This window comes from Rhodamnia argentea, chromosome 1 (genome assembly GCF_020921035.1).
Source record: "Rhodamnia argentea isolate NSW1041297 chromosome 1, ASM2092103v1, whole genome shotgun sequence".
In the NCBI taxonomy this organism is placed as follows: domain Eukaryota; kingdom Viridiplantae; phylum Streptophyta; class Magnoliopsida; order Myrtales; family Myrtaceae; genus Rhodamnia; species Rhodamnia argentea.
In genome coordinates, this window is record NC_063150.1 from 26,400,306 (window position 1) to 26,424,462 (window position 24,157).

Here is a 24,157-nt window from a genome sequence, read left to right on the forward strand (position 1 = left end):
TGATCAATTTAATATAGAAAGTATTGGAAGCAACAAAAAAAAAAGGGTGGAAAAAGCTCAAGCTTTAACAAAAATTTTGAAAAAAATAATTGATCCGGTGAAAATGATCATTTTTTGAAAGATTTTTTTCAAATCACTTATTTTTCGCTAAACAAACGTGATCTTTAGACCAAAAAAAAATTATCTAAACCTTATTTATAGGCATCATTTCATTGCTGCCGAAAATTTATCCTTCTCAGCCCGAGAATGTTTACGAGAAAACCGTTTCTTTTTTACGTGAAAAAAAAAATCAAAAATATATTGTGAAACCGGAACCGGCGTCCACGTCAGATCACCGAGTCGAAGGGACGTGTACACGTGGCGCGTTTAGCAAGAGTTTGCTCCGGTGGGGAGTTAATGCGACGACCAAGGCCTTGAACCCTTGCCCGACCTCCGGCCGTCCTCGTCGCATCGACGAGCGGTCCCCCACTCGCGAGCCATTAGGGAGTTTTCTTGGCAACTACGAGTCCACGACTAAGACCGCATCGTCGCGTTTCAATGGGTGAGGAAATATTCGTCGGCGCGATCCGTTTTGCGGCATGATCGTTAAGGCGGGCCGATCGGTGATGACCATTTTATCGGGTTCGTCGGCGAGGCCCGGCACGACAAAAGCCGGCCGCCGGACATAGCCTGGCCCGCGGCGCGAACGGACAAAAGGGGATGTGGCGGGATGGGAGAGAGAGAGAGAGAGAGAGAGAGACCAAGGAAGCGGCACAGTGACGCGACTTGACGGGGACCCTCAGACAAACTCTCTCTCTCTCTCTCTCTCTCTCTCTCTCTCTCGCGTTCTCAACCACTTCATATCACATGAAAAAATGAGTACTTGACTAAATAAATCGAGGGGATAGCGTAAAAAAAGAACTGGGTTCCTTCCGAAAATCCAGCGCTGGTTCGTAGATTCTGCCCCTCCTCCTCCTTCCTTCCTTCCTTCCTTCACTCTCCGATAGACTCTTTCTCTCTCCCTTGCTGAATTTGTTTGTGTGTTCAGCTGATTGATCATGCAAGCGACTCAAGCTCAGCCGCCTTCTTCACCTTCCGAGGTTTCTCCGCAGGTCCTCTCTCTCTCTCTCTCTCTGCGTTGTGAATTCGTGCTTTTGTGGATGCATGTCGCTGTTTGTGGGCCTGCGTGTGAGATCGAGGTTTGTACTGACTACTGAGGTCTATGCCTGCCATCCACAAGTGATGGGGATTGGACTCTGCCGGTGTAAGAAGAGATGGGTTGTCAGCGTTTTAGGCGTTTGATTTCTTTCCAATTACTGCTTGATTTTAGTTGATTCCGTGCAATCTGAGCTCTTTGAGCTCGATGTTGTGCCCTTGTCGCCACTGTTGAAAAATATGCTTTAGCTATGGTTTAAGATTTTGACTAAGCACAGCCAAATGCGAAATGACACGAGTACGATAATGCGACTTAGGGCATCGTGAGGTGCTTTCTGGAAAGGAAACAAAATTTCATTTTGTGGATCCAAGTTTGAGCTACTTCAGCCCTATGGAGCCTTTGAGAAATTTCAATATAGTGAGCAAATTAACAGGAACTCTGGTTTTTTTTTTTTTTAAATAATGCAACTGCTGCCGATAGATGAGAGCTTTACCTCATTGAACATTTGATTGGTTTTTAGAATACACGGCAAAAGAACACAAAATTAAAAAATGAGACAAAAATCGATGCTATGTCTACATGGTTTGACCTCATGCGTACATCTAAAGAAAGGATGGACACTAATTCACTGTTGAAATATTAGAGTTGAAAGACATGAAGCAATATCTTGGCATTTCTGTGTCATGCAGCTTGATGATAAAATCATGAGTAGCTCAGAGGAGGCTTTAGGTCCTGGACCTGGTGGAAGGCGCAGTGATCTTTCCCTTCAGATTCCTCCTAAGCATTTTGGTAGCAGCTCTAGCTGTAAGGGTTTTCTCCAGTCGCATGGTTCCAGCAAAGGTAGCTCATCTTCTGGAGGATTCTTGCGAGCTTTGAGTTTCAAGAAGAAGCTTCTCACACCTGATGCCGAAAAAAGCTGCCTCCTTAGTTCGGACCCTAAGGCACCTCCTGAAAGTCCTTCCGTGGCCAATTTCATGTCCACGTTGCATTGGAACAGATGTACCTCTCTTCCAGTTACACCTGCATCCAACCTGTCCCCTGCTGTCACGACACCTGCCTCAGCAAGGATGCCCGGTGAAAAGCATAAATCACAAGTGAGTTTCCTTAATTAAGTTTTTTATGGTATTAGTCTCTAGTTCTGCTGCATCTCAGCATCTCAAATGTCATGAAACATCGTTTTTAAGTGTCCTTGAGTACTTCTATCTATTAAGTTTGTCTTTATATGGATCGTAACTACAATTGGGTTGATGATGCTCAGTCGCATTTTCTTACTTCTTTCGACAAGAATTGACAATGCTGAGTTATTGGGTCATTTTGGCAAGTTCTGGCCAATTAGAATGGATGCTAATGTGGTTGATTATGCTTTCTGCAGAAAAGTTCACTTCATGCCACCGTATCTAGGTCGCTGTCGGTACCAGGACGAAATATGGTAATTGTGAGATCTGTTTCTTTTGCTGCCGACAAGCAACATCCTGTGACAGATTCTTCTGATGGTAAACAGCGTATTTTGTCCCTTTCTGTTCTTAGATTTATAGTAGAGCCAAGTGGACATAAGTAACTTAACTTATGATATTAAAAATTTCATAATTGGTTTAGGACTATAGTCTTCACTTCACTGGTTTGTGATCAATCAGCTTTTCTTGGGGAGACTTTTATAGTATTGTCCTTATAGTAATGATAGGTAGATAATGTGTAGTCAAATTTTTCAGGATCAGGATCTGAACCCATCAGCTTGCCTAGTCATTTATAGTTCATCTAGGACTCTTGGGTGATAATTGATTTCTCAAATGTACATTGATGAATGGGCCAGACAATCCCATATCTGTATGTGACCTTAAAAGTATGAGCAGTCACAAAAATTAACCGATAGTATTTTGTCTGTCATTTCTGACAGATTTGGCTCTATGTTACATTATTTCTTGTTAAACTAGATCAAATTGCTCCTGCTCCTGAGGAAGATGATGATGAAGAGATTCCCGAAGAGGAAGCAGTGTGCAGAATTTGTCTCGAAGTATGTCAGGAAGGAAATACATTGAAGATGGAGTGCAGCTGCAAAGGTGCCCTTAGACTTTTACATGAAGATTGTGCAATTAAATGGTTTAGCACGAAAGGAAACAAGAACTGTGACGTTTGTGGCCAAGAAGTTCGGAATTTACCCGTGACCTTGCTTCGAGTGGCAACCTCAGCTCAGCTTGCTAATGGACAACAACAAAATCAACAGAGCTTGCATTCACAAACAGTGAGGTTCGATTAGCATTCAATGACTCTTCTTAAAACTTCTTGTCTTAACTTTCTAACCTGTATTCATCATCTCATCTTGTTGGTGCAACTCTGAGCTTTCAGATTAAATTATCCTTTACTTTGCCCAACTCAGTCAAGCACTCAAGACTAAAGTAATTGCCCAATTTGTGCAGTGCCTGGCAGGATTTTGTGGTGCTTGTTTTAATAAGCACAATATGCTACTTCTTTTTCCTTGAGCAACTTCTGGTAAGTCTTTTTGCCATGAAAAAAGATATACATAATGAAGTTATTGATTTGTTTTATAATTTTTCCCACATTTATGCCAGAGAATTCTCTAGCTTGTGTAGAGATAAAAGAAAAAGTAAGCACTCTGTACCTTCTGTTTCACTCAATGAGAGAGGCTATCCCTTTCACTCTTTGAAAGAGGAACCTGAACCCATTCCTCCTTCAACCCCCACCAAAATTGCCATATCATTTTCCTATCTTTTTTTTTTTGCGCAGGAATGTTCATTCTATTTCTTCTTTTTTTCTCTAGATTCACGACTTCAAATCTCAAGCAATTATCATAGCAGCACCATTCTCTTTTACCTTGGGCATCTTGGCATCTGTCTTTGCGATCATCCTAGGTATGACTTGTGTAATGAATACCTTCATCTTTTCAGTTGGAATAGTGTTGATCTTAGCTTTTCATCTTGCAGCAATTAAGGAGTACATATGGACTTACGCAGCTCTCGAGTTTGCTTTAGTGGCCATCACTGTCCATATGTTTTATTCTTTGGTAAGTATTGTAGTTTTGCCATTCTGGATGTAGTATGATGTGAATGACATTTTTCTTGTGTACATATTTCACAGTCAGCAGTACTTAATTTTAAAGATGCCGAGGCTCTTCTCCTTTTCAAATGAACAATACTATTCGCTATCAACTCAAACAAGCTATAAGCTATCTTAATGAAGCATAATCATTCGAAGCTATAAAGTCATCACGGTTTTTCTTGCAGTACTCAAGGGTTTTTATCTAAGCATTTGATGTCCTGTCTTATGGAGAATATATTCACTTCCTCTCACGAGATACCCAAAATAGGGATAGCTTTCCCTATCCGGATGATTAGTTTTCAGTATGCAATTTAATTTTGCTATTGTTTTGCCTGCTTCAAAGGACATGTTGTATGCTCATTGCAGCTTCATCTGAAGGCAGTCTATTCTATACTGTTATCGGCTGTTTTGGGTTTTGGGATAGCCATGAGCCTCAATTCATTGTACATTCACTTTTACACTTGGAGACTTCAAGCTCCACGGAATGCTAGCCCAGTGTGAATGGACTTGCACAGGTGTGACGACTTGAGTTTGTCTTGAACCGTTCTTGGAATGCATGGACACAAACATTTTGAATTTGATAAAATTGCAAATCTGTCGTTTATTAAGTGAGGTGAGCAAAAGAGGAAACGATTTCAAGGGCTTGATGTGGGAATTTGTCTATTTTTTGTCATTGCAGGACTTCTGAGTCTCACATAATCACGTCTCTCATAGCAATATGTAGCAAAACTTTGATAGCAGAGATGAAACCTGATTCACTGAAGCTGCGGAAGGGCGTGTGTCAGCAGTTGGTTTGTCAAGGTTCCTCCCCTGCCTGCTTGCTGCTGTAAGATGGGAGGTTTCGGCCACAGCAAAAGCCGTCACCACGGCCCAACAAGTGTGTACAGAGAACCAGATATGACTTGTCATCCCTCGCTTGGTTTCCTCTTGGTTTTCCTACTTTTCACAGTGTTCGCATGTGCATTGCCAATGGCTCTTTCACCTGTCATGTCGTGTCGTTATCTATGTTGACGTTACGTTAACGGTGAAGAGGTTTTAGTTTAGATGGAACGTGCTATTTTGTAGGAGGATATAACCATCTTCAAAGTAGAGTCTGTCCGGAGCGTTTGGAAGAAGTGCAAGAATGTAAGATGCGATTATCTTCATATGGAGTCTTGAAGAGTTTTATGAGTGCGAGTATGACCAGCATGGCCAGGGTACAAAGTTCCGCCTGCAATTTCATTGTATCATGTCTAGTGGAAAGAACGAGAAATTCTTGAAGGCTCGTCAAACCCCTCATGGAGATCGATGAACAGATGCTTGCCTAAATTAACCTTAAATGCACAAATCCGGTATCCTACTGTAGGCATTATTCCTTTTCTGTACAAAAAGGAATTAAGAAATACTCATGGTAACCATTATAGCCGCCGAAATTAGTAACATAATTCGTGAACATATTGAGCAATATAATAGAGAAGTAAAGATTGTAAATATCGGTATCATATTGCAAGTAAACAATGGCGTTGCATAATTGCATCGTTGTAGTGCTTGGGCTGTGAGGGTTTTTAGCCATAAGGATAATTTAAGGGTTTTTAGCCATAAGGATAATTTAATGTGCTCATCAGTGCTTGATCTTAAGATGTGGATCATTTCTATTCGAATTTGGTTTGAAACTAAACGTCTCCTTAGAAGGATAGATGGGGCGATTCAGGTGAAATCCAATGTACATTCAACTTCCTATTCATTTGTGCAACTTCCTATTCATTTGTGGGATCCAGGCGGTGGGGTTCAAAACGCTTCGCAAGCCTTTAAACTGATGAGGCAATAGAATTTCCATCGTGTCATCAATTGTCGTGGTTTCTTAGTTCTTCTCCTTGTGTAATTCCTCTCTTAGTTATCCCCTCCTATTTAGCAATAGAACGAAATGAATTTGTCTTGGCAATTTAGGGCGCACATGATAACACTTATGATGTAGAAATCCTATTTGGTAACACAAATAGAAAAATAAAATTGCCTTACTAAATGAATTTCTATTCCGAAACTATTCTCGAAAACAAAAAAATTAAAGGAACAGAAAAATAAAATGATTATATGCACGCCTTAAGCTGTCCCTGCTATCAGAAGGTTCAAGGAGCCGGCAGTTTTGAGACCAAGGGGAAGTCCAGCTAATAAAGCAAAAACAACTTGGGTCCAAATTTTTCCGTCTGCACAGATTTTCCAACTATCAAAGCCCATCTGAGCCAATTTACAGAATTCTGAAGTGAAAATGGATGATCGTAGCGGTATATTCATGCCAAAACTATAGCAAGTTGACAGGTTTCTACCTCGGTAAGATACCCAAAGAGAGAGAGAGGGGCTAAATGACACCTTTAAACCTGAAAAATGGAGTCGTGACACATTGCTATCCGTCACCACTGCAGGAGTTTGGGATCCATATAGGATCCCCCAAAATGGGATTCTACATCCAAATAAAGAGGATATTAAAGTAATCTACAAGAGGAAGAGACTACTCGAGAAATTTCAGTAGAGTTAGTCCAGCATAACAGACTCGAGCCACAGTGGCTAACCTGTTGCCTAAACAGTAAAGCTGCACAACTGATCGAAATGATCAGCCACCACATTCAACCAACCCACTTCAATAATGCAGCTGTGCAAGCACCAAAAGTAACCCAATAAGCCAAAAAACCTCTGCGAAAGACAAACTATTGACTGAGCCACAATATTCAAATGGAATAATCATGTGGGTTGTGTCAGAGGTTCCGTGTCCACTTCAGCTGCAGTTAAAGAAGCGGAGAGGTAATGCAGCTGTATCGATCTCCCAAAAGCCTCTTAGGCTTCCGTTCCTTTCCTCCGTTAACCGAAAAGCAGGCACTTGATGAGAAAACCGCATAAGCTCTACCCACGGAATTTCTGTTGTAACCCTCGAGTCTCCTCTTGCTTGAGGCTTGAAAACCGAGTTGAACCCCGTTACATTCTCTAAAGCCACAACTTTAATCTCCAAGTCATTCTCCTCAATAACCTCCACCACCTCATACTCACATTTTCCTAACTCAGAGAACTTCATTTCAGGACACCAGTTCTTGTACAATGCCCACACCTCATGTTTCCGAGGGAAAATGTCAAATGTTTCAGTCTTTCTGCCACCATCAAGTTCAACATTTATGCAGTGCGAAAATGAAGCAGTGGAAGTATAAAATTGAGGTGGTCGGCCCCTTTCAAGCCTAAATTTCCCACAAGATATGGGCATGCATTTGTCGTGCCACATAATGACATTGTCTGGGAGAAGAAAGCTGGACATCCATCTCAACTGCAATTTAAATTCTGGTTCAGACAGGACGGTCATTATCCGACCATAGTACTTGGGTAAGCCCTCCTCATCAGAGTACAAAGCCCAAACTTGACCAACTCGGAAATTTTCTGGTGATTTTGCATCATCAAAGTTGTGAAATTCTGGATCTGGAACTTCAAAAACTTCTGGGTGTAAAGGAGCAGAAGCACTGGAATTCTCTTTATGCTTCACAGAGTTACACTTCTTGCGTTCTGTGCACACCTCCTCCAAATCAGATTGGCCAGACTTTTCCACAGATCCCATCTCAGTTTTCACTTCCTCAGGAACACGGGAACGTGGAGCTTCATAATGACTACCATTAACACTTATTTCTTCAGACGGAACAAACTCTTCCAGGTTTATAGGCATCGAAGCAGGATCCAGTTCAACAGATCCTTTCGGAACTCCTTCCCTTTCATCACCGCTCATTCTGTAAGATGGAACCCTATGAGAAAACCTGTATAATTCATCTGGACGAATCCGAAATGAAGAGATGCCATTTTTAGCTTTTCGAGAGAAAAGACTAGCAAAGCCTTTCACCTTGCCCAAATAGGCAACGGACAAGCCAATACCTTTGGCATATGCCGACAAGATCTCAACAACATCAAACTCATACTTCCTATGATTGTCAGGATCAGGATGCAAATTAATGTCCCAGTTCTTGAAAAGGGCCCAAGTTTCCCCTGTCTGGGGATAAATTTTGTATGTTTGCTTATGACTTCCTTCCTCACAAAAGACCACGTGAGAAAACATGAGGCAGTTTTTAGTGTTCTCACTCTGTCCAGGTTTAAACTTACCACAGGAAACTGGTAAGCTCTCCTTCCTCCAATTGATCTCATTTTCATCATCAGGATCTGGTTCTAACCATGTTATTCGCAGTCTGAAGCGACCTGGGTAGACTCTTCTTATCAGAGCATAAAATCTAGGCATGGCATCCAATGTATCATAAACAGCCCACACCTGGCCACTCGCAAAGCAGCCTTCTTTCCTCTCCTTGTCGAAGTCGCTAAATTCTGATTCAGGATAACTATAAACCTCTGGATCTGTCGTGTCTTTCATGCAGAAGTCTGATTTGGAATCATCATGTGCTGGGCTACCTCCTGAACAACCATTTTCTGTGCATTTTCCCCCTTTCTTATCTTCATTCAAGTTAGTAGCTAAGCCATCCTTCCCATCCAAGTTGGATGTCTCCCCTCGCAACACATCTTCAAAGTCCTCTTCAGTAGAAGAGGATGGGCTGCCCCCTTTAGACCTTTTCACAGGGTTGGTGTCTTCATCATCACTTAAATTTTCTTTATAAGAAACCTGCTGTTTTTGCCGAGTCGATCTCCGTACAGACTGCTCACGCGGGCGACCAACGTTCTGGCTCCCCTGAAAGTTACCATCTGCCCGGATAACTGAATCTTCATCAGACTCACTGCTGCTTCCACTGTCATAACTTTCACTAGACTCCACCACTTGTCTTCTGTTTCTCTTCTTATTTACCTTTTCAGGTCGAACTTGAGTCTTCCTGAAGACATCAGGCCTAACATTCTCAGGGTTAGAAGTACCTTTGCGTCCCACTTCCAGTTTAGATGCACCCTGAGTAGGGAAAACTTTCTGATGTTGGAAAGTTGGTGTATACATTGTAGAAGCTGGAGATGCACCTGCAATATTCACTTCGCATGCAAGAAACGTCTTCCCACAATTTTGATTTGAACAAGCCAAAGGCTTATTGATGAGTTTCCTATAGTACTGATACCTAACAGAACAAAAAGGACAGACAGTCCAAAACGTCTGGCGCCCATTAGAGAATCCAGGCTGTGCTGGCTGTTGTGGCTGCTGATGTTGGGTATTAAAGCCCGAGAAATTGTCACCAATGTTGGTTTGATATCCAACATTCGGATTCCAATTTGCCTTCTGTGGAGGCCGGTAAGGTGCTGAAGGCCGGTGAGGTGCTGAAGGTTGCCTATAATGGGAAGCACGTGCCGATGGTCTAGGTACAGAAGCATGACGCTTCATGTCATGCATGGACCTTTTATCCCGATCCAAAAGGACTCTCTGAGCTTCCCCAATTAGCTTAAAAGCCGCTTCTGCCCCAGCAAACTTGTTTTTATCAGGATGTAGATAAAGAGCAAACTTCCTGTACTGCTTCTTAATTGAGGCCTCATCAGCAGCCTGTTCTAGTTGTAAGATACCATACCAGTCCATCTCATTACCAGGCAATTTCTTCTCAGCAGAACAGTGCACGTCACAAACCATGAGCATGTGGTTAATATACTCCAGATCAGGGTAAAGTTGCTGGGCTTTCAGCGCAATTTTACGAGCTCCAGGAAAATCCTTGCTCTGTAACTTCTTCTCAGCCAGGGCCTTCGCGCGAAGAGCCTCCTCCTTATTGCAGTCCATATCATGTACTGAATAAAGACACTCTCAACTGAATATCCTTTGACGTCTCAGGGGTGCACAATAACTCATTGTGGCAAAAACCTTGCGACAGATATCGACGAGAAAAACCTGTAACAAACCATAATGAACCCATTTGTCAAATCCTCAACCTGATAGGGACTACACAATTCAGACGTTCAACCAGCTCAAAACTATTTACAGATTCCAGGCACAAAAACTAGAACTTGGCATCATGCTCCTAGACACCATCAAACAAAAGCTATCTAACATAAACAAAATTAATGGCATACATGCCAGGTTAAATTCATATAGGCACACATACACAAATAATTTAGCAAACAGGGTCGTACTACCTAGTCTTCTTTTTCTCTTTTATGTGCACACCAATGATCACACGTCGTTTAACCCATCATGGATCGGACAGTGCAAGGTCCAAAGTGCACTGAAGTCCAACCCCACCAGTAACCTCCGAAAGGGGGCCTTACTTCCTAGTCTAATGTGCTGAATTCTATATCTTTCTAAAAACAAACAATCTCATTGGGTTTACCAATCAGCGTCCAATTTCAGAGTTAACATTCACATGAGAACAAGAAACAGAGAATTCCTCCAAGGTCACACTCTGCTGTGAAATCTCCATTCAGCGGAACACTCAAATCCAACTTTCCTACGCTTGTTCAGAAGACCATATCCCCCATTTCAAAGCCAGTGGCTACAAAACTATGCAGAAATGCAACCGCCCAAAATAAATCGGCCCATCAAACACCAACACCAACACGAACGTCGGAAGAAAATTAAACAAAAGGTGGGGAACGAAAAGCAAAAAAGGCGAAAGCCAAAAGAGACGTGCACGACCCAACATGCGCAGTGTCAGAAACGAGGCGCTTCACTCGCCAAGCAGGAACATGAAAAACCCTAGACACGGAACAACAATCCAAGCTGACAAGGAACTAGAATCCCATAGTTACGAAATGTCGAATGAAGTAAAGCACTTCGGAGATGAAGAGCGCTTACGTCTGGCGAGTTTCAAATTCGAACTTCAAGTTCTCCAGGATCAGAGAAGAGAGAGTTGGGGGAGATGGAGAGGCAATCGGAGTTTGTTGACTCTCTGATTTTCCCTAAGGCCACTCCCCCCTTCTAGTTTCGCCACTTCGGAATGAACGTGGCATTCTCAATTTAATGGGGTTCGACCGGGGCCCTTTTTGGTCAATGAACATTTTCACCAATTTGCCGCTAGGTCCCTCTACTTTCTCTAGTTTTCAAAATTTGGCCCATGAATATTCGAAAATACAAATTAGTCGCCTAAGTAGAACTAATCATGAATCCGACAGCTCGAAATGAAGATAGACGGGTATGAATAAGCTATTTATTGGGCCTAACTCGCATGATTACGTCCGTTTAGGCCCAATCTTATACACGGAAAAAGTTTATCTTTACGAGGCTCAAGCACCTTTGAGACCTTTGGAATAATGATTTTGCATCTAGACAAAGGATTTTGACTTCAAGGATTTTCGTTCAATGCAAAAAAATTTGGTAATTAATATAAATACACTTTAGAAAAGTACGATAATGATATTATAAATGCCATAACTTTTATACGACACTTATTTGAGTGCAAAAAAAATATTCACTTTATTTATTATAACTTTCAATGGATCACTTAAGAATCAAAATTTTTTAACAACATTCTTTCAAGTGTCATAAATTAACGTGGCATAACACTTGTGGTAAACGCTTTTAAAAAATTAGGATATTTAAGTGTGTTTGACATTTATGGAGTCTTTTTTTTCTTAGAAAAGCACTTTGGCCTCACGTGACCCACCATCAACCTCCCCTCGTCCATCATCATCTCCCCTGCCACGTCCTCAAACCTCCTGTCCCGCGACCCTAGGCACGGGCCATGGAGACAACGCATGCAACGTAACGTGGAGGTCGAGCGGCCCCAGGTGAGACAACACCGATGTCCCTCGACCTCCTTCGCAAAACTTCCCAGCTTTATCTCTTTCCAAGCAACATGGTAAAACAAGAATAACAGAATATTAGACCTTCAAAGTAGCATTTCGGAAATACTGAAAGCTCAAAATTGGGTGGAAATTACTTTGATTTTTAAACATTTTCAAAGCGCAACTTCGCACCACAAGCTCTTGAAATTGTGTTGCCAGATATCAAAATTTTGGCTCTAAGGGCCTTTGGAACACTGAAGCTCTTCGAAAATGTTGAGCAAAATGTGAATATCCAACCTAACCAAACTCAAACTCGACTCCACAAGGTTTGCCCCCATTTGTTGGCTATATTTGGGAGGAATTTTGTTTGAACCAAGCTTCCTTTCGAAGTTTCTATATGGGAAAATGACATATTTTGGCTCAACATATAATGAAATTCCTGAACTTTTAATTTATTCATTGTGATTATTGAACTATCGGTAAATGTTTTTGTAGTCATTTTGTTTGCTCAAATGATGACAAATCCACCGTTATTTAATGACATGAATCATTAAACATGTCCATCTTTTTATCCATCTATTTTGGAAAAGGAAAAAAAAAATTAGGGTATCAATATGTTCATCGTAATTTGAGGACCTGTAGTATTGTATCCTTAATTGAGATGAATAACTTACGTCGATAATCAATGTGTAACCTTTCTTTCTTCCATTATTCAAATATAATTGATTTGAAGCTATAATCAGTAGACTCATTTCAAATTAAATAAATGAAAGGACGATATTGAACATTTTCATATAGTATGGACTAGATTGAATGTTTATGAATGTTTCAAGAACAATATTGAAGGAATTAACAGTCCGAGAATAGCATTACATATCGAATCAAAGTTCAATGGTCATTTGTATCATTTTCCCCTTTTTTATATCAAGAGATAAGTGCACTGAAAGTCTCAAAACTTATCACGAAAGTACAATTGAGTACTAAAATTTTCAAAAAGTTACAATCAACGGAAGGGTTGATTTCACCAATTTGATAAGTTTTAGGATTTGATTGCACTTTTTGATAATTTTAGGACTCAATTATATCTTCCGAATAAGTTCTATGATTTCCAACACACTTATCTCTTATATCAATGCTTAAAACCTCATCTTCTCGACTTTGTCTAAGCTTAGACCTAATCATATACTTATGAAGCCCAACACATGCTCATCGGCCCCATTCAAATCCAGAAAACATTACCAAAAATGCCGAGTTTTGGACAAACGCCAAATATTTATGAAACTCCAGACCTGCGGCAGCTCGGTTGCTTGCTTGATGTTTGAAACATTGCTCGGAAGGTGCAAATAAAATAGAAATGAAAATTTTGAAGTGTATAAAATATTAATTTATATAAAATAATCCATCTTTATAAGCGTACGTAGAAATTGTGTAATCCCAGGACATAGAATTGCCTCATCAAAAGGGGCTCGAATCTTTAATATTGTGTTTTCTGGCACGTGCTTTTACTTTCATTTATTCAAATTTGACAGAACTTTTGAACTTTCTTCGATCAGGGCCAGTGGTGAACTTTGCCAAGACTCGAGCAGTTCATGCATCAATACACGAGGTGTTCATTGCCGTGCAAGCTCTCTTTCGTCTTAATTAGGGGGAAAGGAATTGCTACCAATAGAAACGCGTTATGATCCCCGTTCAATCTGAAACTGATATCCTCGAACTTCTAGTTTCAAAGTCGAGAAAGCGTAACATCTCACGTAAATCTTCCATGAGCGGGTGCGGATTGTTCCCCGCGACGAAGGCCGTCACTACATTCCTCACTTCGATCCAACTGCAGCCAGGCGTCTTCCTCACCCCTTGAGAGTTCATCACCCTCCTGACCGTCTCTGCTTCTTTCCATTTCCCGCTCGCGCAATACAAGTTCGACAAGACAACGTAGCTCATTTCGTTGTGGGGATCCCTCTTCTTCAAGCCCTCCCCACTATATGTACCAATTTCCATGTCTACGTGAGCAGAACAAGCTCCTAATAGAGCATCCCACATGGTCGTTGTGCCCCGAGTTTCCTCGGTTAGCTCTCTTGCTTCTGCTAAGTATCCACCTCGGCCTAGCATATCGATCATACAAGCCACATGATCCATTTCATGTGCGACCCCATATTCCAAGTCCATAGAATTGAAAAGCTTTCCGCCTTTCTCCAGAAGTCCAGAATGACTACAAGTCATTAACATGCCGATGAAGGTGACCTTGTCTGGTTTTGTCCCAGATGCTACCATTTCTTTAAAAAGCTGCAGAGCTTCCTTAGCCTGCCCATGCAAACCGAATCCAAACAGCATTGCATTCCAGGAGACTACGTCCTTGCTAGCAATGTCATAGAAAGCATGACTCGATGCTTCTATGTGCCCACATTTTGCATACATGTTAACTAGACCATTGCCCACATAGGCCTTACCTAGGAACCCGGAGCAAATTATGCAGCCATGGATCATTTCCCCTTGACCAAGGACTGCCAAGATAGAACATGCATGGAGAACAGCTCCAAATGCCAAGTCATCTGGTTTGTGACAATTCTTAATCATATCAACAAAGAAAGAAAGAGCTTGTTCTCCATGTCCATTTCTTGCATATCCAGTAATCATTGATGTCCATGAAACAATATTCTTCTCAGGGATTCGCTGAAACTCAAGAAAGGCTTTATCGGTGTCTCCTATCTTCATATGGGCATCAATGATGACATTCGAAGACACCAGGGTCAGAGTACCAAAAGACTTGAGCAACTTCATAACATCCTCAACACAGCACAGTTTAGAGTAAAAGCTCAGGATCGAGTTCTTTGACTCCACCGCAATACCCCAGCCGCTTTTTATGATGTAAGCATGCACCATACGGCCATGAAAATGTTCCAAAGATTCAGAACAAGCGTTCATGAGAGAACTTAAAGTCCACTGATCTGGCTCACTCCCACTCACCTGCATGTCCTTGAACAAACCAAAACATGATTCAACGTCACCCCATCTACCACAGCCAGCAATCATTATATTCCAAGCAATTTGAACTCGCTCCGGCAACAGCACGAACAAGTCGTTGGCTGCACCAAAATTGCCACAATTGACATGGGCAAACAAGAGAGAACACCATGTTATTTCATTCGTAAAGCTCATTGCTTCAAAAACTTTGCTAGCACTATTGGGGCACAAGCATTTTCCATACATGTCTATGAGAGAGTTATTAACTGGCAAGTAAGACTGGAACCCCAGAAGAATGACCAGAGCATGCACTTTGGTCCCATAAACAAGATCATTCGATCCCGCGCATGCAGCCAAAGTCGCGGTTAACGTGAAATGATCAGGCCAGGCACCGGCAGATCTCATGGACCGGAACAGAAAGAGAGCTTCCTGGTGGAGACCCAGCTGAGCGTACCCACTGATCATTGCGTTCCAAGAGACCGAGTCTCTCTGTGGCATTTGGTCGAACAGCCTTCGAGCACACGAGATGCGACCGGCTCTTGCCAGAGCCGATATCCTCGATGTGACACTGAATAACTCCAAGCGCATATTATGCCATTCCCCAAATTTGGTGGGAACCAATCATTGCAAAATAGCATGTGTTCCACGATCTGGGTATCTCACACTGTAGCTGAAAAGCGCAAGACGGATGTCAAAAAAGGTCCAAAAGTTCCATGCGACACGAGGAGGAATTGGCAGCAAAGCATGCGTGGGTTCGGACTTGAAGGAATCAAATCTAACGGACGCAGATTCAGTCCTGTTGTCCGAAGGGCAGAGATGTACGATGTTCACAAACAAACAAGAGTCAAATCCCAGATGGAAATGTCAAGAAGAATGAGATTTGAATTCTTCTTGAAATTTCAAAAAGTGATAACGACTAGTTGCTAATCATCAAAAGTGCAATCTTTAGCTCCTGAAATAATATAGTATACTAGGAAATTCAATAGGTTGAAAAAGACATGCATCTTCCATTTAACAACTCCCATTCATTATTATTATTATTATTATTTGTTTCTGAAGATTTTATTGATTTGCATCCAAATCCACGCGATTTAAAATAGAAGGCCACTTCTGACCCAAACAAATAAAAAATAAAATAAAAGGTGGATAAACAAGTTTAAGGGGATGGATGATAATCATTCTATTTCAAAAATAGATTTATGGCTAGAAATAGTTTTTTCTATTTTTATTTCGAACGCAGTATTTGAGCAAAAAAATGAGTTTGATAACGACGTAAAATTTCTGATCCTAAAATTGAAATTTATTTGACAACACTTGAAAATTTTTACTTCTAGAAAATGCGACGGTTGGGGGTGGCGGTCGGCGACAGGCCGGCGGTGGCGGGCGGCCGACGACCAACGACCGACGGGTGGTGGTCGGTGATGGCGGGTATTTGAAAAAAAGTGAGATTTCTATTTCTATTTCTCGGAGAAGTAGAAAATTATTGTTTCTCATTTCTTTTTCAAATCTATTTCCGAAAAAAAAAATTTATTTCGAAATACAAAAATAGAATTGCGTTATCGAAGGAATTTCTGTTCCGGAAATAGGTTTGGAACAGAAATTCTATTTTCGAAACGTTTTCATGCACCTCCTAAGTCACTTAGGGTGCGTTTGGTAACATTTTTATTTTTGAGAATAATTTTTATGTTATCGAGAACAATTTCTGAATAGAAGAACGTGTTTGATACGACCGTGAAAATTTCTATTCCCGAAATAAATAAAAGAGAAAAAAATGCGTTTGGTATGATCCTAAAATTTCATGTTCCCATTTTTTTAATTTAATTATAAAAATGTCAATGGAGGCTCATGGAATCGGCGAGCTGCGGTGGCGGACTCGTGATTGTAAAAATGAGTATTAAATTACATTGAATTTACTTTTTTAAAATTACATTGGTTCTTATTATGTTCTTAGGAATAAAGAAGTTACTTTGTTTTATTCCTTGTTTCTATTCCTGAGAATAAAAAATCAATTTAAATTTCCGAAAAGATTTCTATTCTTTTTTTTTTTTTCCTGTTCTCCAGAAACAAAAGAACATGAATCAATTTGGAGTGTTATCAAACATGCCTTATCGAAATTTTGCGCATACTAACATTTAATCGATGTTTTGAAAATTTGAATTGAACTAACAAATCGACTTAAAAGTATGATCTCCAATCCTTTTTCCGACTCAAAATTTTCTCAATTTTAGCCGGTTCGACACTACAAATATAATTTTCGTCCACAGTTAATTGTAACAAATTCAATTTAATTTTTTTTTATCTATTTATTTATTTATTTATTTGAATTTGATATTTCAATTTATTTGATATCTCTCTCCTAGTCGTCCTTCTTCTTCCTCCGGGGGTTTCCAACTTTTCAATTCGCTTTCACAGTCCCGCCCATTTCCACAGTCCCCCCCACTCCTCTCTCTCTCTAAACCTCATCCCGAAGCCATTCTCAGAGTCTCTCTCTCTCTCTCTCTGTGCCACACAGATCTGGACAGCTACATTGCGTTCTGGTGACCTAGCCGGACGAGCTCGGTCCCACGCGCTCCGATGAACCACTACCACATCTACGAGGCCATCGGCCGCGGCAAGCACTCGGTAAGCTCTCTCCCCCCACTCACCTTCCCTCGCTCCGATTTCGCGCAGAGAATCCAGCTTGATTTGACTCGCTGTGCGCTCACCTGTCTCCCTGCAGACCGTTTACAAGGGGAGGAAGAAGAAGACGATCGAGTACTTCGCGGTCAAGAGCGTCGACAAGTCCCAGAAGAGCAAGGTCCTTCAGGAGGTGAGTGACGAGTGTTGCGCAAATTTCGTCGCCGATGCTTCTATTTGGTCCCGGGTTCCTGCTGAGATTAATTGAGCTTGAATTTGGGCATTGTGGTGCTTGGGGTGTTTGGGGAATTAGAATGTCGGATAGAGTTTTTGGAAATTTTTTCGGTCACGGTAATGTAGTAGCGCCAATTGGAGCTTAACTCACTGCTTTCCTTACTTGAACCCTGTTCTCGCCTTGATTCCTTGGTTGCAGGTTAGGATACTTCATTCTCTTGATCATCAGAATGTCCTGAAGTTCTATTCTTGGTAAGGCGTGCTTGTAAAATTCGATCTAAGGGTGCACGAATGATTTGGAAAACATTTTCCTAACAAGGACAGCTTATATCACTCACAAAAATTGGTGCAATTAAAATATCTACATCATAAACGAAAATGTTTAGATATAAATTTTTATCGGTAATGAAAAAGAAATTCATTATCTAAATATTTCAAACAATATAAGCGATTGTTTATCGGGAAATGTTTTCCAAATCATTCATTTTCCGTGAAACAAACGCACCCTAATATCCATCACATTTTACCCAAGTGGTCGTGGGTGAACTGATTGTTTCCTAAATTTAGTTTCTCCATTGCTTACTTGAACTATCTGTTCTCCTGTTTGGTTCAAGGTATGAAACTTCAGCACACCTTTGGTTAGTCTTGGAGTACTGTGTCGGAGGAGATCTGATTACCTTATTGCGGCAGGTATTCGCTGCATGGTTACTGATATTTATCTTTTCCATGGAGAGCGAGGTTGTTCTCTTCTTAGTTTGCTATGTGGTTGATGGAACTAGTTCGATATATGATGCATTTCTTCAAGTCAGACTTGTCATTGATCGATTATTTCAAGTTGCCCAGTTATTCTTATCTTTGCTGCCAGCAAGCAATAAACAAAACAAGCTGATGTCCTTTCAGTTACAACTACTTAAAACTTTTTTTTTTTTTTTTGAAGATCTGAATTTCTGATATCCTGTGTAAACCTTATTTTACTCATTTTGCCTTCATGCCTAAAAGCTTTTAACCCTTTCCAGGATGGTCAATTACCTGAAGATTCAATTCATGACCTTGCTGCTGATCTTGTCAAAGCATTGCAGTAAGAATTGGTTGCCAAGATTGATGTCTTCTTCCTATGAAGGAGACCTCGATGTCCTCTCTCTCTGACATCTTCTTTCTATGTTCATTTTTACCAGGTACATCCATTCTCAAGGAATCATTTACTGCGATCTAAAACCATCAAACATTCTTTTGGACGAAAATGGACATACAAAGGTATTCTAAGAGTTTAATTCGTTATCAATTTATATATTGTCAGTCTTCATGGGGTAATTTCCTTGTTCTTGCATGCTGCAGTTATGTGACTTTGGACTGGCAAGAAAGTTGAGTGATATATCTAAAACTCCTTCTGCTTCGGTACGTTTTGCACTCTTAGGTTCAGTGTTTCACCTACTCCTAAAAAGGATATGGTTTTGGTGCTTCAACTAACCATTCAGTTGAACTTGATATATTAAGCTGCCACAAGCAAAACGCGGAACACCATATTATATGGCTCCTGAGCTTTTTGAAGACGGAGGCATCCATTCTTATGCTTCAGATTTTTGGGCTCTTGGTTGTGTACTTTATGAGTGCTACACAGGGAGGCCTCCATTTCTGGGACAAGAATTTACTCAGCTCGTGAGATCCATTCTGACAGATCCGACTCCTCCACTACCGGGAACTCCAAGTCGTCCTTTTGTCAATTTAATCAACTCTCTCCTTATAAAAGATCCAGCAGAACGAATAAAGTGGTCAGAGCTCTGTGGACATGCTTTTTGGAGAGCAAAGTGTCCTCCTGTGCCTTTACCTCCTCAGCCTGCTTTTGATAGCATGATTGAACCTCACACTAAGCCATGCCTCTCAGAGTTCAATGGTGAAAGATCTGTCCAGAATAAGACACCTCCAAGGCATCGTGAAAAAGATGCTAAAGTGGGTTTGCGACGGGATGAGAACTCCATTATTGGGCCCAAAGTTCATGAGACGCCTGTAAAGGCAGCTCTGAGCGGCCGGAAAAACCATGCAAAGACTTCTGGCAAAGGCGGTGAAGAGAAACACAAAGATAATTCCAGTGGTACAAGAGCCTTGAATCTATTAAGGCTCTCTAGAATTGCAAAATCAAACTTGCAGAAAGAGAACGAGAAAGAGAACTACCGCAGGCCTTTGCCTAGCGGTGCTGAGAACGATTCTGAGGTTAAAATTGAGAACACAGACATGGAACTTGACTTTAATGAAAATACAGAAGAGGATACACAAGAAGAACTGGATGGCTCTGATATACCTTCTCCTGCCATGAGATCATCAAATGAAAACCTGAATCATGAGGGACAGGTGGAAGAAATGGATATTGATGAAAAAGTCGAGCCTGTAGCTGCTTCTGATTTGCCTCTTTCAGATGAATCAAAGACATTGGAGCAAGAATCTTATTCAGAACTCACTCAAGTTGTAGCTACCCCACCCAGTGTCAGTCCTCTGCCCAAAGGACAGAGGGCAAAAGAAAGTTTGGGTTCTACTCATGAATCTGATTCTGCAAAATCAGCTAGCAATATAGTACAAGTATTTTGGCATCAATCTGATCTTTCAGTGAGACCCGTAATGCCCAGTAGAAAATCTGATAGAACATCTGAGGTAATGCCTTCTCTACCATTTGAGGCACTGCAAGCATCTGATTTTGTAAGAATGTCGAAAGGACAGCTTGATGCACTCAACAGCAAAATCCTAACGATTTTGAGTGGAAGTACTGGCACAGGGGAGAAGCAGAATGTAATCAAGTATCTGGAGATGTTGAGCAGCTATCCAGATGCAGCTAATATCTTGACCAATGGGCCCATCATGCTAATGCTTATTAAAATGCTACGGCAATCGAAAGCTTATGTCTTGCGAGTTCAACTTGCCTCACTGATTGGTCTATTAATAAGGCACTGCACTTACATTGATGATGATTTGTCAAATTCTGGGATCCTGGGTTCACTTACTGATAGCCTTGGTGACAGGCAGGAAAAAGTGAGGAGGTTTTCCATGGCTGCATTGGGCGAGTTGCTTTTCTACATATCCACTCAGAGTGAGCAAAAAGAAAACATGCCCTCAGAATCTCCATCAAAGGACAACCGATCCACGATCACATCTAACTGGCAGGTGAGCTTGATCAGTAATGTCCTTGATTTCTAAGTTGTGAATAGCTTCTGAAGCTTTAAATTTTTTTTCCTCCATATTGCGAATTGTTTGACATCATGCCATTGATGCTGATCCTTGTTAGACCTTCAGTTTTGCCTGTGATTCTTAAGAAGTGTTTATCAAAGAATCCCTTAGGGGGATGGCAGTACTGATCCTTTATGGATTACTAAGCTGCCATTCCCCACTTCCTTTTCTCAATAGTTGAACATTTCCTTTTGGCCCAGGTTCCGAATTCCTTAATTTCACTCGTGACATCAATTCTTAGAAAAGGAGAGGACGATATGACCCAACTTTATGCGTTGAGGACAATAGAAAATATCTGCAGTCAGGGAGGGTACTGGGCAGCTCGATTCACCAGCCAGGATGTGATTAATAACCTATGCTATATATATAAAGCTTCAGGGAAACCGGAAAGCATGAGGTTCACAGCAGGATCTTGTCTGGTTCGTCTAGTTCGTTTTAATCCTCCAAGCATTCAATCCGTTATAGGGAAACTTTCTTGCAAGGAAATAACATCTTCCCTTGTCAAGGGTGGGCCACGGGAACAACAGATCTGCTTAAATCTTCTGATCATGACCATGACAAAGAGCAACATGCTGACAAATAGTGGTCGGCACCTTCTTCCAGTTGCAGAAGACAAAAACCTCGTGCTTTGTCTAATCTCTTTGATTGAGCAAGGACCTGAAGTTATGAGGGGAAAAGCACTCATCCTTGTGGCTCTTCTCTGTAAAAACAGCAGGAGATGGTTGTTTCAGCTCTTTTGCAACCTGAGGTTGATCTCCATAGTAGACAGACTGACAAAAGAAAAGGACAGCTTTGTTCAGCAGTGCCTAAATGCATCTGTGCATGTTGTGGCATCAACCGTACCAAATTTGCTGGATACTCTTATGGCAGATATTCAACAAATGATGGGGGGAAGGCGTCATGGTCCCATGTCCCCCCTTACTGGTCGAGCTGCACAAAAGACGAACATTCATCTGTTTCCAGTTATCCTTAATCTTCTAGGAAGCCCATACTTTAAGCACAAGGTGGCAACACATCAGGTTCGACATCAGCTGGCAAACATAATCAAACTTATGGAGAGCCCATTTCAAGTAAGTAGCCAAAGCTGTGGATCCTCCCCCTTTGCTTAATTTTTTTGTACTTAGGAAAATGATTTTAAACTTTATGGTATTGGGAGCATACATTTGGGTAAAATAAAACAGTGAATAAGCCAGGCATGCTGCTCTGGGTTTCAGAGAAAATAGTCTATACGTCCATACATAGCACTCGACTTTCTGGCAGGACTACTTGTATTGCTTAAGAAATGGCAGAAGTTCAACAACAATACACAAAAGTATTAAGTATTCTTTCCCTCCCTGAAGTTAGCCAGGCATGCTGCTCTGGGTTTCAGAGAAAATAGTCTATACGTCCATACATAGCACTCGACTTTCTGGCGAGATTACTTGTATTGCTTAAGAAATGGCAGAAGTTCAATAACAATACACAAAAGTATTAAGTATTCTTCCCTCCCTGAAGTTAGCTTTTTTTCTCTGCTCGGCTGTGTCATTCCCTTTTTTTTGGTTTTCGTGATTATGTTTTTCCATGATTTGATTGACTGACACTTGTGTACACCATATTTTGCATTTAAATTTCAGGGAAGAGACGATTTCCAGTTAACAGTTCTTCGAGTTGTTGAGTGCATCACAGAGGAGTCATCCTGGATTCTTGAAAGCTCTGATATATTCATCCGTGGGATTCTGCCGAGTCTGGCTGTATTGTATAAGGGCAACAAGGATGGTGATGCCAGGTTTCTCTCGCTAAAGATTCTGTTCGATGTGATGGTTGTTTTCCTAAATGAATGCTCAGAGTTAGGGCATAAGCTCGAAGACTTGAAATCCATATCCAATGCGCAATTTCTCCCTCTTTACCCAACCTTGATTGAGGATGAGGACCCAATACCGATGTATGCGCAGAAGCTACTCCTGATGCTCATAGAGTTCAACCTGATTAAAATTCCTGATATTCTACAACCAAAGACTGTCAGTCACTGCTTCAGATTTTTGCTTGGTGATCTGTCCAGTGCAAATGTGAATGATGTCAAGCTGTGTGTGGCTCTGGCATCGGCACCAGAAATGGATCCCAAGTTGCTTTCTCAACTGAAAGTAGTTCGGAGGATTGGAAACCTTCTGGAGTTTGTGCATGTGAAGGATATGGAAGATTTTCTCGAACCGACGCTTGGCCTGTGCAAAGCTTTCCTTTTACGATCACTAGGTTCTAGGATAAGTTCCAGGTACACACAAGAGCCAACCCTACTTGATGAAAGTTCTTCTGAGGCAGCGAGTACCATAAGAGACATAACTGACTTTGGTGGCAATGCCGGTGTTTTCCTGGAATTGAGTGGGTCTCGTGACAGAAACAATGCCGATGTTGCTTCTGAATGCATGGTTTTATTACTGAAGGCGGCCCCGAGGGAAGGTGCTGCCGGTTTTCTTACTAATCTTTCAAAGGTGAGTGCGGTTCTTGAGTCTTGGCAAAAGGGCACTCCTTCTCTACTGGTACAGCGAATGCTGCATTCTCTCGGTTACTCCTGTAGGCAATATTTGCTGCACAGAATGATTTTGTCAGTGTGCACGTCCGAGATCGCGAAGATTGAAGGCATCGTTTCTGAGATAAAATATTCTGGTGCTGCTGCTTTAGCCAGTGCTGCCACACTGGTAATCTCGGAACTGGGGCGGCTCCCTCATTGTGGTTAGATCCATTAATATTATGGGTCACCTGATTCGTTGCCTGTATCTCCGTTAATTCCCCTTTGAGCAGAATCTAGGAAAGGTTGCTTGGCTTTCTGGAAGAGCATCGAAGGAAGCCATGCATCTCTTCCTGCTCGCGCGGATTCAGAAGATCACTTGGCTTCCCAAATAACAGAAGCAGACTATTTCTGAATCTAGGATCAGTCCAGGACAGAGCATGTTCCGATGTACTCCGGCTCTTTGTATTTGTCATTATATGTACTTATAATGCATATTGTCTTGGTCATCAAGTATATTTTTTAACAAGACTCGCCCTCAAATATTGAGTAGAACATATTCAGCAGGCTTGTCACATTGTTAATCACGGAACTTCCGGCATCGAAATGGAACATGACGAACTGCATGGTTATTTCGAATGTGTTCCCGAGAACACGAAACTAGTTAGACGCAACCATAGTTCATTAATTCACAGGAATTCAAAAATTAATTATTTATTCCGCGGCATCACTGATTATCTGGTGGAAAACCCTCGACATTGTGATTAAGGCACTTCTGTAATTGCAAATTGCCAGCTCCAGAGGGGGGCATGGAAATCTGCTCATGCTAAAAT

The 24,157-nt window shown here is 41.3% G+C and overlaps 4 protein-coding genes across 8 annotated transcripts; 2 read left to right on the top strand and 2 right to left on the bottom strand.

The window, feature by feature from the left end:
• The first annotated feature begins 583 nt into the window (after nt 1-583).
• Nucleotides 584-18,639, top strand: LOC115753665. Of its 4 annotated transcripts, none has more exons than XM_048273539.1 (9): nt 585-1,091; nt 1,822-2,229; nt 2,508-2,628; nt 3,067-3,379; nt 3,550-3,622; nt 3,912-4,002; nt 4,075-4,154; nt 4,556-4,706; nt 18,629-18,639. In XM_048273539.1, exons 1-8 carry the CDS (start codon nt 1,038-1,040, stop codon nt 4,688-4,690), a joined length of 1,275 nt encoding a protein of 424 aa, XP_048129496.1. In that variant the 5' UTR covers nt 585-1,037; the 3' UTR covers nt 4,691-4,706; nt 18,629-18,639. The 4 variants fall into 4 exon arrangements, with proteins under 4 accessions (XP_048129500.1, XP_048129496.1, XP_048129495.1 ...); XM_048273538.1 differs by lacking the exon at nt 18,629-18,639 and adding an exon at nt 4,869-5,363 and having other exon boundaries at nt 587-1,091; nt 4,556-4,704; XM_048273541.1 differs by lacking the exon at nt 18,629-18,639 and adding an exon at nt 4,869-5,363 and having other exon boundaries at nt 589-1,091; nt 1,825-2,229; nt 4,556-4,704.
• On the bottom strand, nt 6,523-11,034 carry LOC115753661. Of its 2 annotated transcripts, XR_007197291.1 has the most exons (3): nt 10,893-11,034; nt 6,736-9,989; nt 6,523-6,626 (listed from the first exon to the last, which is right to left on the bottom strand). XR_007197291.1 is itself a non-coding variant. In XM_048273387.1 (2 exons), exon 2 carries the CDS (start codon nt 9,879-9,881, stop codon nt 6,939-6,941), a length of 2,943 nt encoding a protein of 980 aa, XP_048129344.1. In that variant the 5' UTR covers nt 9,882-9,989; nt 10,893-11,034; the 3' UTR covers nt 6,523-6,938. The 2 variants fall into 2 exon arrangements, 1 of the variants encoding a protein (XP_048129344.1); XM_048273387.1 differs by having other exon boundaries at nt 6,523-9,989.
• LOC115753663 (pentatricopeptide repeat-containing protein At2g36980, mitochondrial) lies at nt 13,482-15,652 on the bottom strand. Its single transcript, XM_030692365.2, has one exon. The coding sequence runs from the start codon at nt 15,365-15,367 to the stop codon at nt 13,511-13,513; it is 1,857 nt and encodes a 618-aa protein (XP_030548225.1). The 5' UTR covers nt 15,368-15,652; the 3' UTR covers nt 13,482-13,510.
• On the top strand, nt 17,228-23,848 carry LOC115753660 (serine/threonine-protein kinase RUNKEL). The gene is made up of 10 exons (XM_030692363.2): nt 17,228-17,401; nt 17,499-17,588; nt 17,829-17,881; nt 18,244-18,319; nt 18,646-18,707; nt 18,805-18,883; nt 18,965-19,024; nt 19,124-20,779; nt 21,043-21,912; nt 22,456-23,848. Exons 1-10 carry the CDS (start codon nt 17,354-17,356, stop codon nt 23,551-23,553), a joined length of 4,092 nt encoding a protein of 1,363 aa, XP_030548223.1. The 5' UTR covers nt 17,228-17,353; the 3' UTR covers nt 23,554-23,848.
• Nucleotides 23,849-24,157: the final 309 nt, after the last annotated feature.